Source organism: Stegodyphus dumicola, chromosome 11 (genome assembly GCF_044657685.1).
Source record: "Stegodyphus dumicola isolate Sdum_Otavi_A_Nest chromosome 11, ASM4465768v1".
In the NCBI taxonomy this organism is placed as follows: Eukaryota; Metazoa; Arthropoda; class Arachnida; order Araneae; family Eresidae; genus Stegodyphus; species Stegodyphus dumicola.
In genome coordinates, this window is record NC_140778.1 from 120,395,667 (window position 1) to 120,414,566 (window position 18,900).

The 18,900-nt window shown below is 33.1% G+C and overlaps 1 protein-coding gene across 1 annotated transcript in view; it reads right to left on the reverse strand.

The window, feature by feature from the left end:
- Positions 1–551: 551 nt before the first annotated feature.
- Positions 552–18,900, reverse strand: part of LOC118206096 (uncharacterized) — a 70,152-nt gene continuing 51,803 nt past the window's right edge. Inside the window, exons 16-19 of the mRNA XM_085826351.1 lie at positions 11,892–11,947; positions 5,406–5,502; positions 3,346–3,428; positions 552–711 (exon numbers count right to left, since the gene is read on the reverse strand). Coding sequence (XP_085682477.1) covers positions 704–711; positions 3,346–3,428; positions 5,406–5,502; positions 11,892–11,947 — 244 coding nt within the window. The 3' untranslated portion in view covers positions 552–703. The remainder of the gene's footprint in view (positions 712–3,345; positions 3,429–5,405; positions 5,503–11,891; positions 11,948–18,900) is intronic.

Genomic DNA, 18,900 nt, shown 5'->3' on the forward strand with positions numbered 1-18,900 from the left:
CTATTCTTCATTTCCACTTTGATTGCAAAACTAACCATCTAAAAAAACTACATAAATAATAGTTTCTATAGCCATTTTTACCTAAAAAATTACATATTAACTATTTTTTAATACAATTTCATTTAAATTCTGATTTTTATCTTAGTTTTTACAGGAAGTGAATACAGCGTTGATATATTCTCAGTGCTTTTTAAAAATAAATTTCTCCAGAATGGTGTAATTTCCACAAAAAAAAAAAAAAAATCTGTTTTTTAATGCTCCAGATCAGAATTATAGTTTTGATGACTATCCCAAAAAGATACAATTTTAGGAATAAACAAAGTTTACAGATCACCGATCATCATTATTTTGACTAATCTTTTCAGTTCATAGCTCCAATATGAAGACGATATTTTTTTTAGCGAGCCTAAAATTGATTCTACGATATATCGTCATATATTCAATTCATAATTAATTATATCACATGTAATGAAATTTACAAAGTTATTTAAATTAATTTTTTTTTTCAAATTACGCATCATTTAATAAAAATTTTTTATGAAAAATTAAAATACGTTTCAGCAATTTATTATGATTTTGCTCAGCAACAAAAGCGACAAAATATCCTGAGCTAATAGAATTAAACTATCAGGTGAGAAAATATATTTCAGTTTTTTTCATGCTTTCATTGAAAAACTTGCGGATTTCCATTCCAGTTCATTTCTTAAATTCCTGCAATAGAAAAGTAACGGATTCAAATAAATGTTATAGTTTTTAACTTGATACAATGAAAAATTGTCTTAAGATGTAGCTACACAAAATCAAATAAACTGCAATAAAAAATTAAATCTTATTTTAATATAATAATGAACATAGTTTTGTCTAATAATGAATTCTAGGAAAGAATATCTAATAGTCACTTAATACAAACAGTACTTGTACTCAGCCATATTTGCACTTTATACTAATATACTGTGCATTACTGTGCACTTTTTATAACTGTTTAGGAATATTAAAAATATGTTAAACAAATTACGGTATAAAATATTTATATGATGGAAAAATAGGTATGGAACTGATATTAACACTTAGAAAAACGAAGCATTTGACAACGTGGATGCTTAAAATACGGAAAAGCCTGCCCCCCGACCATTACCCGTCAGTCCGTTTCCTCCTCTTCCCGTCTATTAACACCCAAAGAGGTGTAATTCATTTTCAAAGGACATCCTTTATACTTCCTAGCAAGGAAGCTTCCATTAGCCTTTTCGGACAAGAGTCCTAAATAAACTGATGCAACGCATTTGGGTAAACTGCACCTGCTGCTGCATAGCTTACGGGAGGAAAGAAAACAACATCGCATTCTCGGCCGCTTCGGACGGTTGCGCTTGTTTGAATGAAAGGCCGTCTCTGTCCTTTTGACCTTCAGATGTTTAATATTTCCTCTGTTTTTAAATTTTATTTCTTTCGCAATTAGACTCTAAACTTGTTTTGTTCAATAAATAGTTTTATAACTTACATTTTTAATATATTTTTTGAAAACCACAGAGCCTGTGAAAGAAATTTTATTTAATATGTTCCCATTACTATTAATATGTTCCATTAAATCACAGCTATGACCTTAATAACCGTTTTCAATGTTCTCTGCAGAAAGAAAACTATGGTATTCGTTTCAACAAAGTAAAGGAAACAACACATCGCAAAGAAGGAGTTTAAATTTAATGTGTAAAGATTTAAGTTTTTAGGAAGTTTTTAATTAAGGAATTATGTGAGATTATATGCTACAATCAAGTATGATATAATCTATCAGTCGCGCATTGCTGAGTGCTATGATTTTATAGTTAACTGGTTAAGTAAATCAGTAAATCAGACGAGCAAAAATCATTTAAAATGTTATTCCAAACTCAGTCAAATAACAAGCTTCAGAAGGTAGTAAACTGCTCTAAATTGCTCAAAAATGAATTTTCGGGATTTTTCCCATGAGTAACATGCATAGAAGCCAATTTCTCTTAAAAAGACCTCCACGAAGGCAACTCTTCCCTTAGGCAAATAGCTTTCGAGTGTGCCATATTCAAATAAGCCAAACTAAACTACTTGAGCAAAATAGATTACTAATCTAAGCGATCTACTTTGCTGGTATAACATAGGTCTTTACAGGTATGAACACCTACATGAATGCCGAGACGGTGGATATGCGATTAGCATACGGAGCAATAAGAGAGAATTGGCGATGTCTGCCACCATAGTGTAGTAAATGTTTCTCAACCGATATGCGTCTAATCATAAAATGTCTATTTTTGGTTTGTTTTATTAGATTATGGCAAAGTTCTCTAGGGCTACCTTCCCATAAGGAGGGTTACTTCGGTGAGAAAAAAGTGGCTTGTAAGCACATTACTCATGGGGAAAACTGCGAAAACGCCCATACAGCCAGTCGTTTCGCCAGTATTTTAAGTCTGGACCGAACTATCAGCGTTCAGCAGCCGCCTACCTTTTAATCGAGATTGCGTGAAACTCATTCATTTGGAGAACTGCAGTTGGAAACGAAAATTATACGTACCTGCTTTGGAAGGAACGGTTCTAAATAACAAAATGAACTTACAACGCATACTAATAAGTGAGCTACATCGCATGACACTTAATATATCTAAATTCAATACGAAGTGAACATTGTACGAGAACTGCTTACATCTTTATTGATGCAAAGGCCCGCTTATTGTTGGCAGAAGACATCCTAATCTTTTGGATTCAAAGGCTGGCTTAGTGTAAACTCATCTGAAGAAACCGATAGCTCAGATTAAGATTTCTTCACAGTGGATGTTGCTTTTTCATATTGTTAGTAACTTTTACTCACAACGCGCACATTTAGGGTCATGAAAAATAATGAGCTGTCGTTTTGATGCCTAGCAATACTTTCTTCCATCAGAGCTAGATAAGTGTATTTATAAAATATATTTGGGTGCGACCTTGCTGAAAAGGTTGTATAATATTGCCCCAAAAGCTCGTTGCATATGATTTCAGTACTATTTGGCTCTTGTATATTTCTGCATTGATGAGTAATACCTGAAGGGAACTCTACTAGCATTGTGGAACAGTAGTCATTGGTAAACCCATAGATTGGATGATCTAAAATTAGCCGACACTGGATTACCTCAAAGGACCTGTATAAAAACAACCCCTTAAGTCTGACTTTGGTTTTCAGCATGAGTGTAGTTGAGTCAGCCAGATGCTCTAGCAACCGGCTTGGCCGTTTTTCATAAATTCGCCAATTCAAGCCTATGAAGCTTGAAATATTAAGCTTTTCCTGAGAATGTATATGGAAACAATTTATTAGCATATATTCTAAAACATGGCTGATTAAGTATGAAATACCTTCTTTGTGTTCCTTTGTTTCTCCCGGCTTCCCGAAATTTTCAGCTGCTAATAATTCTGGGTGTCGTTCAGGGAACTTGTTCCTATACAAATACGCTGTTGTTAGTAAACATCAGACTTACTTTGAGATTTAAATATTTTGTATAGGAAATTTTGATTCATGCTGTGAATTGGAAACTTTTTGCTACATTTATGGTAGCCTAATTTTATTTCTATTTTATAACCGCATATATTGCATTTCTTCAAGCTTCTGTCTAAAATATATGGGCAATCCATTGCTTTTCATCGATTTGTTAATTTTAATGCATAGTGTTAACTTCTTATTAATAACTCCAAAACATGTTCGAATCAGTCCTAGGCTACATATGAGACAGAATGATTGTTAAACTGAAACATGTATATGATATTATGTAACATAAAAGGATGAAATAAGATGGGGGAAATTTTAAGCGAACACTTTTATTATGTTGTGATCTTGTTTTGAATTTTGTGTTATGTTAAAATGTACGGAGAGTGTTTGCACATTTTTAGAATCATTTAGATAAGCAATTTAGAACATCAAATGTTTTGTAATACATATTTCTTACAAAGGATTATTATTTGAAACGACATTCGTCTACTGCTTTTAAATGTATTCGCGTTGCAATAAACTCGCATATAAACAAGTTGGGAATTGAACGATGTGGTTTTGCGCTTCCCAAAGATAAATATTCCTGTTCCGTAATATAAAAACTATATGAAATGTATGATATTAAATTTCTAAATGATAGACAAGAAACATTATTAATCGGAAAGTGAAAAATTATTAGTCATTACCTTCTACAAAGAAAGAAGACTCCAAACGAATACCGAAAACTTTAGGTGCTGTTTCTAATGTTTCGAAAGTTAAATCATTAGTAACAAGAGGAAATCCGCTGTTGCATAAATCAGGTGCAAAGTCTTTAAAGACATCTGTAGAAGAAAAATAATATAAAAAACCAAGACCGTGAATTTAAAAGAGCTAAAAATTGTAATTTTCTCCAGCTTTTTCTAAGGACGTGGCTCAACACAGACCAATTTGTAGAACTTTGTATGAAAATTGTTTCGCAGAAGATAAGGGAAATATTTTGTAACCCTTGATAAAGCAAGAGCTCTCCTGAATGACTGCAACAAGAAACAGTTCTTTATTACCGAAAACGAAGGAAAAAATGTACAACCTGGTTTAACTAAATTTTAATCTGGTTTCGTCAATGCAAAGAAAGTTTCAGTAAGGGGTTTATGCCTGTTGCAGGATTCTCTTACAATGGGAAGTTAAAAATAAGGAAAGCAGAAAGAAATATTAATATCAACTCTGCATTCCTGCAGGGGAAATCTTTACGTCCGATCATTACAGAAGAAACTCCAATTCTTTATCTCAAAGACTTTCAAATACTGAAACTTCATCGAGACAAAGCAACAAGTCATGCTTCAAAAAGTACCACTGCATTCCTTGAAAGAATTAAGACTGATGCAGCTATCGTATATATACCATTTCAACGTATTTCTGAAAAGTCTCATGTCTCACGACTCAGTAGTAGCGGTGAAAAGTAGTGGAAGAGAAATGGAAATCGATAACCCTGCAAACTTTATGATATGCCTTTATATCATAGAAATCACGATGCAGATTTAATTACGATGAAAAAAAACGCTATCAGATCAAGCATTTAAAAAACTACTCTCTACATTTTAAGCATTAATTAAAAGGCCCCGAAATCGTTTTAAAAATATGTAAACACTCACTGTATATTAAGCTACGTAGCTATGTAAGGAATCAAAGATTTTTCAGAGATATTTTACTGAAGACACACTTTGCATGCATAATGAACCTTTTTCATGCTCTTAACACATAAATCAAACTTTTATATCAATATGATTCCATGCTTTAAAAAGAAAGTTTCTATATTCATCGCTTATGAAATTTTTTAGAATTGACTTTTACATTCCTAACTTCTATACCTGGGATTATTTATAAGTACAAAAAGGAAAGTTAGAAGCAATGGTCGAGGACTTCATAGAATCATGGACAGAAATGGATTTCATACCTTCTGCACAATATGCAAGCGAGCAAACAGAGTACAATGAGGATCGCACACAGTAAGCCTCCAAAAAGAGCCAGAAGTATTATTTCCTTTCTCGTTCCTGCGATACAGAAAGAAAAATTTGCAACTAATTGTATGTAGATATATATAACAGTAAATCGTACAAATACCTTAAGTAAAAGTAACAATTAAAATATCAATTTAGTATAAATACACCCTTCTATTAGACAATACATAAGAATGTGTAATAGTTTTCAATTCAAGTTATGATAGAAAAATACACTAAGCCAATTACAAGTATAATAATTTTTCCTCCTTCAGAGCATTATACTTTCTCTGGACATGTGCATTATACATTATTAATTAATATTAAAAGTGATATTATAAGGTATTTTTTCCTTCTTTTCTGTATGCCTTCGTGGTGTGATGGTTAGCACAGTCGGCGTGTTTTCGAGAGATCCAGGCTCGAGTCCCGGAGAAGGTACTGCTCATTTTTCACATCTCCTGCTTAAAAAAATCCTAATGTGTCTTATTGTGTCTAATCTTATTGTGTCTTAATCCTAATGTCTTTACAGTGGCGCCCGAAGTTAAAAATGGTGGATGATAATTCTTCACCACCAGGATTTGGCGATTCGGTCCCCTAATCCCCAGTTACCTTTAAAAGGGGAAATATATAAGTTATTTTCTCCCTCTTTTCTGCATGCCTTCGTGGTGTAACGTTTAGCACATTCGGCGCATATTCGAGAACTCCAGGTTGACATTCGAGAGTCCCAGCGACCGCATTGTATATTTTTCACCTCTCCTGCTTCAAAGAAAAACCTAATGTCTCTACTTTGGCGTCTGAAATAAAAAAGTGGTGGATGATGATTCTTTATCAGCAGGATTTGGCGATTGGATCCCCTAATCCCCAGTCACCCTTAAAAGGGGTATTTTCTCCCTCCTTTTTTTGCATAACTTCGTGTTGTAACGGTTAGTACACTCGAAGCGTATAAGAGAGATTCGGGTTCCAGTCCCGGCGAAGGCACTGCTCATTATTTACATCTCCTGCTTAAAAAAATTCGTAATGACTCTATAATATTATTTCAGCGGCCGAGCGGTAAAGTCGCTTAACACTGGTAGTTCGGTCTGAGGTTCGAATCCCGCGAACGGGCTGGCTGAATGGGTGTTTTCGTGGTTTTCCCCATGTGTAACGTGTTTACGAGCCAGTTTCCCTTAGAAAGTCCTCCACGAAGGCATGCCTCCCCTTAAGCAGATAGCCCTAGTGTGCTTTGCCATAATTAAATACACCACCACACCACCTGTAATATTATTTATTAGACAAATGACTGTCATTGCAAAGAAGTTCAAGGATTAATGTTCGCATAAATTTTGTCTATGACATAAATTAATAAGAAAAGCACTAGTTCATTTTAATATTTTGCATGGAATTTTCTTTACACATAAATAGGCATTTTGCTGGAAATGGAATAATTTTTTCTAAAGCTAGCAGTCTTCTAACAGTCAAATATAGCAAACGAATCTTCTTAAATCAGTGAAATAATCGGATACAAATTTTTATAATTAGGGCTCGGATATCGATATATTTGCATATTTTCTAAAATTAAACTGGCTATTTTACGAAATTATAAGAAATAATTTTTTGAACTTTTTGTTTAATTTTTCAGTTTTTGCCCTTTTATTCATATTTTTAGAGCACTTTAAAGTTTTAGTACATTTTACTGAACTCTTTTGTCATTTTTCAATGGAAATATAAAATTTCATAAGGATTATGCTTTCAAATTGCATTCCCCAAAATCACGATTTTTCTGGATTAACTACAAGAAGGCAGAAATCTTGGATACATATAAAATACAAATAACTATTTCATTAGAAAGCTGCAGAATAAATTTTCTTCTAAGCGGCAAGATACGGCCTTGCCGCTTATATACGGCAAGGCCGTATTATTGGTTTTATATTACTGCTTATATAGTTTTATATTATTGCTTATATATTATTACTTAGTATTATTGCTTTTTTGTGATATCTGTAGGAACGTATATATACGTGCATATTAAAATATGTCAAAGAAATTAAAGCAATATATAAAAAGAAAACAAATCCAGGTATGAAATACCAAAAGAGGTTTTACAATAAAATCAAAAAAATTATTTGTTCTCATAGTAGTTTTGGGAAATTTTTAATTTCTTAGTGAAAACCCTGGGCGCTCAGAGGGTTAAAATTCAGTAGCGTATAATATTTATTATCAGTGTGTACTTCCTTTTATGTGGTTTTCCTTTTATGTACTTTTTATGGTATTGTGGTACTTCCTTTTATGGACTTCTTAGAATGAGAGTATTCATTGGCCAACATAATTGAAAATATGAGAGTAATTGTTAAGTAAGGAAAATATAGCGAAAAACTCAATTAAAATATCTGCGTATTCCGGAAAGTAAAATTTTAATTTCTGTCTGAGTAACGAGAAATCAGAAAATAATGCGATTAGTTTATCCTTTTTTCAGCTATATCACAATGTTTGTTTTATCTGCAAGCTTCTGGAAGATTGCATTACTAGTTAACTTAAGAACTATTACTTTCTGTAGAGAAATCCCTGAAATTATCATTTAATCCAGATTTTCTCCTGACAGATTTTATACATTTCCACATGACATACATGTTCTGCATGAACATTAGTACAACTATCCAATTATAAATATTGTGATGAAAATTTTAAATACATTGAAATATTTTGTAGCTTAATGTAAGTATCTAATATATCGCTGTAAATTTGGCAAGTTCGACTTGTTTGTCAGAATTACTAAATCTAAATTTTGAATTACCACAACACAATAAAAATTCCCTTAGCCTTTGTGTTTTATATATTAAAGAATATGCTTTAAAAGTCATGTTTGAGCTCGGTTTTTCTTCAGATTCTTTTATTGACAATTTTACATGCATTGTATTAATAAAAAAAGGAATGCTGAAAAATTAATAACAGTTTTCTCTTTTAAGATAGCAAATAATTAAAAGCTCAGATTTATTACAAAATTCTTTTCCCAAATATATTACGTCCTTGTAGGAAGTAAAGGAAGTATTGTAATCGCGATAAATATCGGGTATCATATTTCAACGAAAATATCCATTCTGACATATTTCGATTTCATTTGAAAGATGTTTTTCCGTGACATCTGTAAGTACAGACAGAATAAAGAACTATTTTCCCGAAACAGATTGTAAAACGGATTTAAATGGATTCAGAAAAGAATTTTTTGTGATGTTTGTGCGTACATACGTACGTAGATGTATGCATGCATTTCGCATAACTAGAAAAAGAGTAGCTTCAGAACGTTGAAATTTTGTGTGTGCGACTGCTGTAACATGTCGTTGTGCACCTCGCTTTGTTGTTGCAATCAGCCACACCAAAGCATATATTTATGTTCACCTGTTACCCGGCTCGGTGAGCTCACATTTCTTTTAATTCTTATATGTTGGTAAGTTGTACATTTAAGTGATTGAAATATGTTGTTGTTATGTTCCGGTTAAGTTTTTTTATGCCTTTGATTAATGTATATGAAATTGTTGTAGAGTGATCAACAATTTGAAACCTCTTTAAGTGGTACAGAGCTGAACGAAGTCTCCGTTTGTTTGCATTTTAAATTCTTAGTTGAATAGTGAATTTAGTCAGTTTCTGCACCAACTTCAGTGCCTTTTTGCCGAATGGGACCTAAAATAAGCTTTCTGTTTTGCGCACACAAAAAACTGCCCTCCTGTTCCCTGGGCGAATTTGTTACGTAGGAAAAAAAAATTAAGTTTTTCATTTAACCCTTTATCTCTTTACAACTGACTGCTTGGTGCCGCGACAAAAAAAAAAAAAAACCCTAATTACTACTAAAAACTAATCTTTGTACTCAGTAATCAAAACTTTTAAAATCTAAAGACAACAAAGAAAGATATCCTCCCTGGTGTTTCAGTAGAATCACGATTAATTATGCACTTCCACAACAAAGTCTTTAACAGGCTATCTCTCACTAAATTAAAACTAATTTATATCTCCAACCTGAAAACACATAAATTTGAATACCAAAATCTAGAGATAGCCTTAAAACTTTAACATTTCAAATACCAAACAGAACTCTTCAAAACACCGGGGAAAGATACAATCTCACAATTAAGAAGTTTACTCAACAAAATCAAAATAAATTCAGCAAACCGATCGTATAGTCACCAACTAAAATTAATTTTTTTCTACTGCCGCAATATAATTACCCAGGTTCGGTTGAAAAACCATGTTTCCGATAGGATCACATGGGTGACCTACAGTAGACCACAATTAATACACACACAAAAAAAAAAAAAAAACATACAATATTAAAGATAATAAACACATTTATTGAAAATTCCCACACATTATAACTTAAGATAGCTGGCCAGACTACCCCTACAAAATCTTTTAAAGTTCCTCATAGTTTTTTCTTTTCATAACAATCTCAATTTAAACATTATTTCATTAACTCAAAAATCATAGGGAAACACGTCACAGTTCTTAATCATTTTAAGCAGGAACTCAAGAATATTAAACTCATTTTAAAAAACTAATTTAGAATAAAACATATTGAACATAGCACTTAAACATTAAAACAAAGATTCACTTCCTCCAATTAGTTCAATTGACTTCTGACTATTAAACATTAAATAAAAAATTACTTTCTCAGCTAGAAATTGTTAAAAATATTCAATTTTTATCTACTTAACATGTCAACTCTTGCTTTAGTATTAAACATTTCCAAATTTAAAAGATTATGTATCAAAATAAAAAGTCACTCACGAAATCGGCGTACCAACTTTGAGAGAATCAGGGAGCTGCCCAAATTCATTGATCCAATTTCAAAACACCGAAACAATAACTACTAAATCTTCATCGTTGTTTTCCGGAACCGGAGCCTTTTCATAGTTCCAGTTTAAAGTTTTCAAATTCCTCCGTTAAGCAGCACTTTCACTCAATCATCTTCCCGTTTTCGAAGTTCCACTGAAGATAAGAGAAAGAGGTCGAAACTGGAGACAAAAGACCAAAGCAGACCTCAGGCGATGACGACTTTCCATATTTCCACCTTTTCTAAAGCAAAATAGATACTCCAGCACGAACGAGCAGTTCAGACTGTTCCACAAATGGGAAAAAGAGATCTCAGCGACGAAATTGAAAATAATAGGCCGCAAGAATTGCCGCCGTCACCCTCCGTACCCAGAAATCTCGGAGATAAAAACTTAAACTGTATACCGCGGTCGACCACGGCAGAACCGCCGCGTTTTCCTCCGCACCATCTCAGCACCTCACTGACCGCGGCCGGCCCCGTAGGAGCCGCCGTCAAAGTAGCAAACCCCTAAGGCTCCAAAAAAAAAATCTCTTCAAAGTCTTCTCTCCAAATCGCTTTTTTTTTCAAGTCCAAAAAAAGAATTCCCTGCCTTCCGTGCAACGGCTTAAGAAACCTCGGTTTACCCACACCAAGAAACGCCTCAAAATTACTATTGGTTCAAACAACACTAAAATTAAAAAATTTAGCCAATCTTACGAAAACTAGGACTCCCTTTCGCCAATTAAAAGAAAGGTCATAAATCGCCACTGAAATTCTCAGAAATTCAGAACTTTCTACAAGAAGACAGACCCTTTCTTTCCCACGCAACAGAAGAATGTTTCCAACCTATAACTCTGTCAAAATATCGCTGCCCCTTAGAACTATTCTCCTCTGGACGAGAAAAACACGTGTTTTCAACCTTCGCGAAAAAAGGGGGAAAATGCAGCTGGACAGTGACCTCTAACCTCCAAAGACGCCTACGCGTGAGAAACGGAAATACAACCGCGCCCTTTTAACTGTAACACATATTCAGCCAAACTTAAGGGAGTTTTGCCGTAAGGTTTAACAATATTAAATATTATACATTAATTTAAAATAAGCTCAATACAAATTCATTAAACACAATAAAATAATATAATAACTAAGAATACATTATGCACAGCAAAATAATACGAACTAATTATATACAACAAAAATACATAAGAATTTTCCATAACAAATTGCTTGCTTTTGCGTAGAAATTGTAATTTTAATTGTACATTTTTTAATTGTTTTAACTGTATTTGGTGTTTTACATTTTTGTATATTTTTTAATATTTAATGAAAATGTTTTGAGTCTATATGTATATTTGCCTTGTCGCGAAGTGAGTGAAAAATATATCCCTAATGAAACTCGAGGAAATAAGTTAAATAAAATGCAACAAAATATGTGTATAATTTAATGTGTATATGCCGTACAAGGAAGTCAGGTCGTATCACATCAGATTTTTTCTGTAGAACTATTAAACAATTCTTAGCATTTTGCGACTTAACACTTCAGTGTTATGGTTACTAAGGCGATAATGATGAATTCCATAAGCTCTGTAACAGCATCAAATATTTCATATGCATAAAAGTAATTGGAACTCATTGCAAATAATAAATAAATAAATGACGCACATACCATCTTTCCTCTCATCTAGAATATGGCAAAATATACCTCTATAGTTATTTTCGCATCTGAAAGTTAAATTAGCGTTAACGATATAAGCATGAAAAATTAATTAATTATCATGAACAGTATACATGAATATTTACATTAACAGTATGTGTGAAGAAATCTATATGCAATATCAGTATATTAGAAATGATTTACTATTATTCGATTTATATTTAAAAATTTACATTGAGCTACTAGAGCATATTTTTGATAAATCGTCTAAAGGTGTAACAAAAGATATTGCAAACCACAAATAAACTGAAGGAAGAATCCTTAATTCAAAAGAATCTATTTAACTAAAAGATGAATCGTAAGACACATACAATTTACACTGGTGTGCAAAACCTAAGCAACAATGTAAATTTTGATTAGATAGCCATAAAATTGCAAAAAGGGCGTTTTTTACAATCAGTACAATGAACACGAAATTCAGTAGAAAGGTCATGCGTATTCAAATTTCAGGAACATAACGTCATAGGCAGACTACAATAAAAGGAAGGCTCAAGACTACAATAAAAGGAAATCTCAAGACTACAATAAAAGAAAACTCTAGACTACAATAAAAGGAAGGACGAAGACGCAAATAAAGACATTCGCTGCAAGTGCAAGTTCTTTCTTTCGTGAAATATGGTTGGAAGAAATCACCTGGATGACTTCACAAGTGGAAGAAGGATCGGAGAGCAGGAGGAGGGTCGTAGTGTTACTAGTGTAGCTGAAGCGTTCGGAATTAACAAATGTGCCGTTTCGCGCGCATGGAAATCCTTCTAAATCGTAGGTACAGCCGTTAGAAAGGACGGTGATGGCCGCCCCAGGAAAATAACTGTTGTGGGTGACCGATATATTGCCTTGCAGGCGAAAAGAGCCCGAAACCAGTCAACAAGCGCCATAGATCACCAACTGCGTACTGCAACGGAGCGACAAGTTTTGCAGTTTACTGTGTCTATACGTTTTCACAAAGGTGGCCTATTCGCTCGCCGTTCTGAAAGCTGCATTCATTTTGGCCATCGGCGCCACCGTCTACAGTTGTTCAAGGAGCACAAAAACTGGACATCTCATCAATGGAGTCTTGTCCTCTTTACGGATAAGAATCGTTTTAGTACCACAAGCGATTTTCAACGCCAGTTGATTTGGAGAGTGGTCGGCATACGGTTTCATTCCAGTAACATCACGGAAAGAGACCGTTACGGTGGTTCTGGAGTTCAAGCAGACAGAGCTCCACGCTTTCGAGAGAGGTTCTGTAACCGGAGGTCTCTATTTGCAGGAGGTAATCCTTCCCCGTGTGCATCTGTTCCGAGGTGCCATTGAAGCAAACTTTGTTTTTATGAGTAACAATGCACGCCCACATCGAACTCCTGCTGTTCAGAAGATACTGGAAAGTGAAGATATCACTCGAATGGATTGACCAGCGTACTCCTCTGATTTAAATCCCATAGAACATGCATGGAGTACTTGTAGTAGACACCTTCCGTCACGATTACATTCTCCGGGGACACCCAACAAATAAAATATATCCTGATTAAGGATTAGACACTCTTACCACAAGATCTTTTGGACAATCTGGTGCTGAGTATGGAGAGACATTGCGAAGCAACCATGGCAGTTAGAGGGCATATCCCATACTAACGAACATCTGCTTGTTGTTCTTCCTCTTGTATAGACAATCAAGTGTAACGATACTCTTGATTGTCTATACAAGATATATGTTCAATAAACTCTTTTTTGTTTGATTCCATACTGTATGCGTAGTCTTCATTTTTGCGTAACTATGCTTTCTTCATCGTTTAAATACAAAATAATGTCTCTCATTTGTGAATTTCATGTCTCTCAGATGATTTCTCGTGAAGTTATGGCAGAAAGAACACCTGTTGCTTAAGTTTTGCACACCAGTGTAATTTGAATTAAAAACTGGAGAAATAGTTCGTAACATAAGTAACTGCATCTTACGGTACGTATAAATAGGATCAATGCGCATATTACTTAATAATTGTACTGTACTTTAAAAAAGCAAATACAGACTTCTAAATTGATAATTTTTAAAATGTATGATAATTATTTCAAACATTCGTATTGTAATCAAATGAATTCTGTAGAATATGTTTGGAGAATTTAAACAGCAAAATTGGTATTAATCCTAATCTGAATTAAGAAGAAACGCTTCGAATTTTTGTTTAAGTTATACATTTTTATATTGTGGAAATACTTGAAATGAAATGAAATATTACAAAAATTAACGAATAATTAATTATTAAAAATAAATTATTATATAATACTTTGCTATCATAAGAGGAAATTACTAGATTATTACTACGAGAAATACCGTTTCTGCAGTTTTCAGCCCAATTGATAACTTTATAAAAGATAAAAACTGCATTATTTTATTAAGATAATTTTGTAAAAGAAAATGAAAGTGCTCAAAAATTATTTGACCGCGTAATAGAATTTTGCAACAGCACATTTGAATACAAAATATCACCATATAGAACAGAAGATTATTTTTTATTACTATGTATATGTATGGGTCTCTAGGTCCTATATAATAAATTTATACTTTTGATGACTTTTAAAAAAATTGCAATTAAATATGAATAATATAAAAAGTAAAACTTATTAAGAATATTAGCTTTTCATTTCGTGTATGTTATTGCATAAAAATTGGAGAATATCGTCATTCTCCGGTGAATGTCAACACATCGGTGAACACATCGTGATACATCAGTGAAAGACCGAATATTTGGTTATATTCCTTAACATACGGATCATCAGTAACGTATATCGACAAGCACAGATATACTGCGGTGGAATTCGAAACCAAAAGCAGAGAAGACAGAAAGGGGTTGTAAAAACAAGGGATTCTGGTGCAATTCAAAATATCTTAACAGTTTAACCCATATTTGAACTGTACAGGGCAATACATATTTGATTGTTGAAAAAATGAGAAACAAAAGACATTGGAAACTCAAAAATAGAGAGAGCTTCTATCAAATACTGCGGTAGAAATTTTGCTATCAATTGTGAAAGCATAACATATACATGATTTTTTTACATCTTATGGACTTTTTATTAAGTTGAAAAAAACTAATTTTTTCCTACTGGATGTGTAAGGAAAACGAGATGGCCAATTGTCCACTGAAATCAATCAAATTAATGAAGAAGATAGATCGGCGCACACTTGATCAGAAATTCGATTAAAATAATGAAATACCAGCGGTTCGATGGAACAATAATAGAGTAGTATCAGTGCTTACAAATTTTGAGGTTATAGGATGCAAGTCAAAAGTAGAAAGAAGAGTAAAATGTCGAAGACAGAAAGTTGATATGCCAACATGTGACACTTCTTATAATAAATGCAAGAATGGTGTAGATCTGTTTGACAGTTATATGGAGGCATATTTTCTCTCTGTACAAGGCAAAAAGTGGTACTGGCCACCATTCCTAAATGCTTTTGAAACTGCACTAGTAGCGTCCTGGAAGTTAACAAAATTATTCAGCACAACAGATTTTCCTGATCTTCTAGAATATCGACGGGCTATAACAGTCAGCTATTTGGGATTATCAATACCGAGGAACATTAAAGGCAGAAAATTAGGTACACAGCATTATCCGACTTCTTGAAAATGCGAACTGATCACGTGATTGTCAAAAACACTGATGGGCATCAGCGTCGTTGTTAATTAAAAAATTGTACCAGGAAACCGACAACAATTTGTAAAAAATGCAATATTAATTTATGTTTGAGTTGGTTTTTCATTCTATTCAAAAGAAAATGCTTGAAAGAAAATAATGCCTTGTGAGTTCACAGCACTGGATTTGACCATAGTACTATGGTCAACCCCTAAACTCAAAATAAAATTTTCGTAAGTTTTTCAATTTATTATGTTTTCTTATCTATTTATAAAACAAAATTAGAAAGTTCAAACAAAAATTTCAATTTCTTCGATCATTGGTAAAATATGAGTTAAATCGTTTTTGCAATAAATAAGATTGTATAACGTCAACGACGTAATTAAATAAGTTTACTATTGGTGTTATTTTCTTTTCTCATTTAGAACGTACTCTTCATTTGAAGTTTAACAGTTTATTTCCGTGTGTCGTTACTTAAGCTTTCTCCTATTTTATCATTCAATATTATATGATTTAAGAATAAAGTATGATTTAAAAACGTAAAAAAGAAAAATATTCAACATTTACCATCCGTGCATGGTGAATGTCAATATTTCCCGGTGCAGCAAACATTTTGGACACACACACCAAGCGAATATGTGGATCATAACATTCACCAGAAAATATCGATATTCTCCAGATTTTGGTCTTTTAAACACTTATGTATATTGTGTAAGCACTTCAAATATGTTACGTTACAAATTTAATATTTTCATGTTCTAATTTACATATAAGTTAGTCAAGTATTTTATTTATTAAGTTTTTAACAGCTGTGTTATTTTGAGTCCGCACTTCATGGAAGTTTTAATATTAGCCTCAAAGAGGTTGGACATCTACTTCACCCCAATTTTGAGGGAGAGCACCTGGTGTTATCAAGGATCTTCCACCTCTCTGCCCTACCACCAAACCGTGTAAGAGGACACGCCTCGTCATATATGGTAGGTTGTTTCAGCAAATCGGTGAGAATATGTGTTCATTATGTTCAATACATCGGAAACCAAGGATTAAGAACAAAAACAGACAAAAAACAGACAATCGTCATCAAAGAAAGTGTCGAAATTACGTTAATTACGTTCAAAACGTATCCTCTACATGGGATCGGCAGGGGAGGTCTGGTGCATTGCCCAGCAAGATCGTCTGACCTGACTTGTATTGACTTCTTCCTCTGGGGTACTTCAAGACACTGGTGCATGAAGCTACCGTTAACATTGATGACGAACTTGTGGCACACATCGTGGCAGTACTGGGGAATCCTGGGATACCCCCGGTATATTCCAGAACATCAGATCTTCCATACGCCGGAGATCTGAATCTGCATCAAGTTACGTGGTCGTAATTTCGAGCACCTTCTTTGATGATAATCATTGATTTTTTTATTCTTATTTCTTTGTTTCTGTTGCACTAAGAGTATTAAGCATATTTTCTCCCCCTGTTCCTTTCTTCTTTCCTCGTTTCCTTCCTTTCTTCTGTTTTGCATTGCAACTGTCGTTTCAGGAAAGCTCTTCCGACCATGCATTAATGTGTGATCTTCCATCGTATAGGCATACTCTATCTCTCCTGAAATTTTGTAACCGATCTGCTGAAACACCCTGCATATATAGCGCATGGACCTTATAAGAAATAGACTAACCCAAACGGGTTTTCTCCCTCGTCTGAGGCGTTGCCGGCTGTCACCTTGATCACATCCGTAGGAGTAGGGACGACTTCCAGAAATTTAACATTGGATGCATATTACAGTGTGTATAATTGTCAAGAAAAAGCTGGTTGTAGCGCCTCATTTCACAAATTAGAATTTCTACATAGTTTTATTTTCGAAGTTGAGATTGATTTTTAAAAATTTAGCATATTTATCAAGTATTATTAACATTCCAAATAATTATAAAGCTATTGTATGCTTTCAGGGCTGGATATTTTTTTAGCTTTTCGTATGCTGTAAGGAAATTTGTAACTACATCTTTTAGAAAATAATATTTTAAATCTGAACTAATAGAAAATTTCAAACAAGCAATTTTCTCTTGCAATTGTTATGCTTTTCATTGGTGTAAATAAGCAAAAAATACTAAAATATTTAAACACGAATTTTTGAAAGTTTTGTTTAAAATTCTAAATTGTGCTGCTCTTTTAAAATTATAGATGAGTATTATAGCACAATTTCTATAAAGGAATTTTATTTCAGTTATATTTCATAATACATCATAGTGATAAACACTTTTGACTCCATAAAAACTTTTATACATTTAATTCTAATATTAAAATTGTACTTAACCGTAATAATTAATTTTGCTTGTATTTTATAGTGATTAGTTTTTTTAATTTATTTTTAGTTTTGCATAAGATTTCTTTTATTTATGTTAATTTAACTTTTTAACCCAAAGCGGCGGTAGCCTAGAAAGGCTGTTAGTTTCGAAGCGGCATTTTACGCTGTTTTACTATAAATGTCCATGTCTCCTTGCAAATTGTTGTTACCAAATATTATCGCCCTGTATTATATGTAAAGAAATTAAATAATGAAGAATCTGCATGAATACATGTATGTTTCTCGCAATGTGACAACTTTGAATAATGTAATCCTCCACCCGAACATGGGCATCTGGACGGCCGAATTTCGAATTTGTTTTAATCTATTTCATATTTTGTAAAACTTTAAAGAAATTTTGATTAACAAAGAGCGAGCACTGTACGGAAAATAAGAGTTTTATCTCCAGTGCGTAAATTCTAAAGATATGCTGTTTTCAACTGTATGTGGCGAAGAACATGATATTCAACAAATATAGGTAGCACACAAAACTTTAAAAAAGGTTCCTTTTGGGGGTAATATAAAATCTGAGTACTTCTATATTTTATTTTATCTTTTTTCTTTCCCTTCATAACACTCAGAAAATTGTATGCTCCGAATTTTATGAATTATTAAAATAACTAATCCACTTTAATGCTAATAATTTAATGATCATATAATCAAAAAATATGATCGTTTTGTAATGTTATTATAACTTGGAAAATCACTGCCTGAAAATATTCATTAAATTTTTTTTAAAAAAATTATCAGATCTTGTTTAATTTTACCTTATTTATTTCAAAGCGTCGCGTACTATTAATCTTACTTAATTTTACTTTATTTTTACGCAAAATTAAGTTCATAAATTTTGTTCTTAGAGTTTTTACCGTTTTACCAAAGTAAAGATGTTTGTACAAGAATTACGCGTGAAAAAAAAATGCGCGAAATGCTGTAAAAACTGCTTTAATGAGATATATTAAATCCTATTTGGAAAAAACTGGCTTTCATAATCTCATCACTATGCAACGTATCACATTT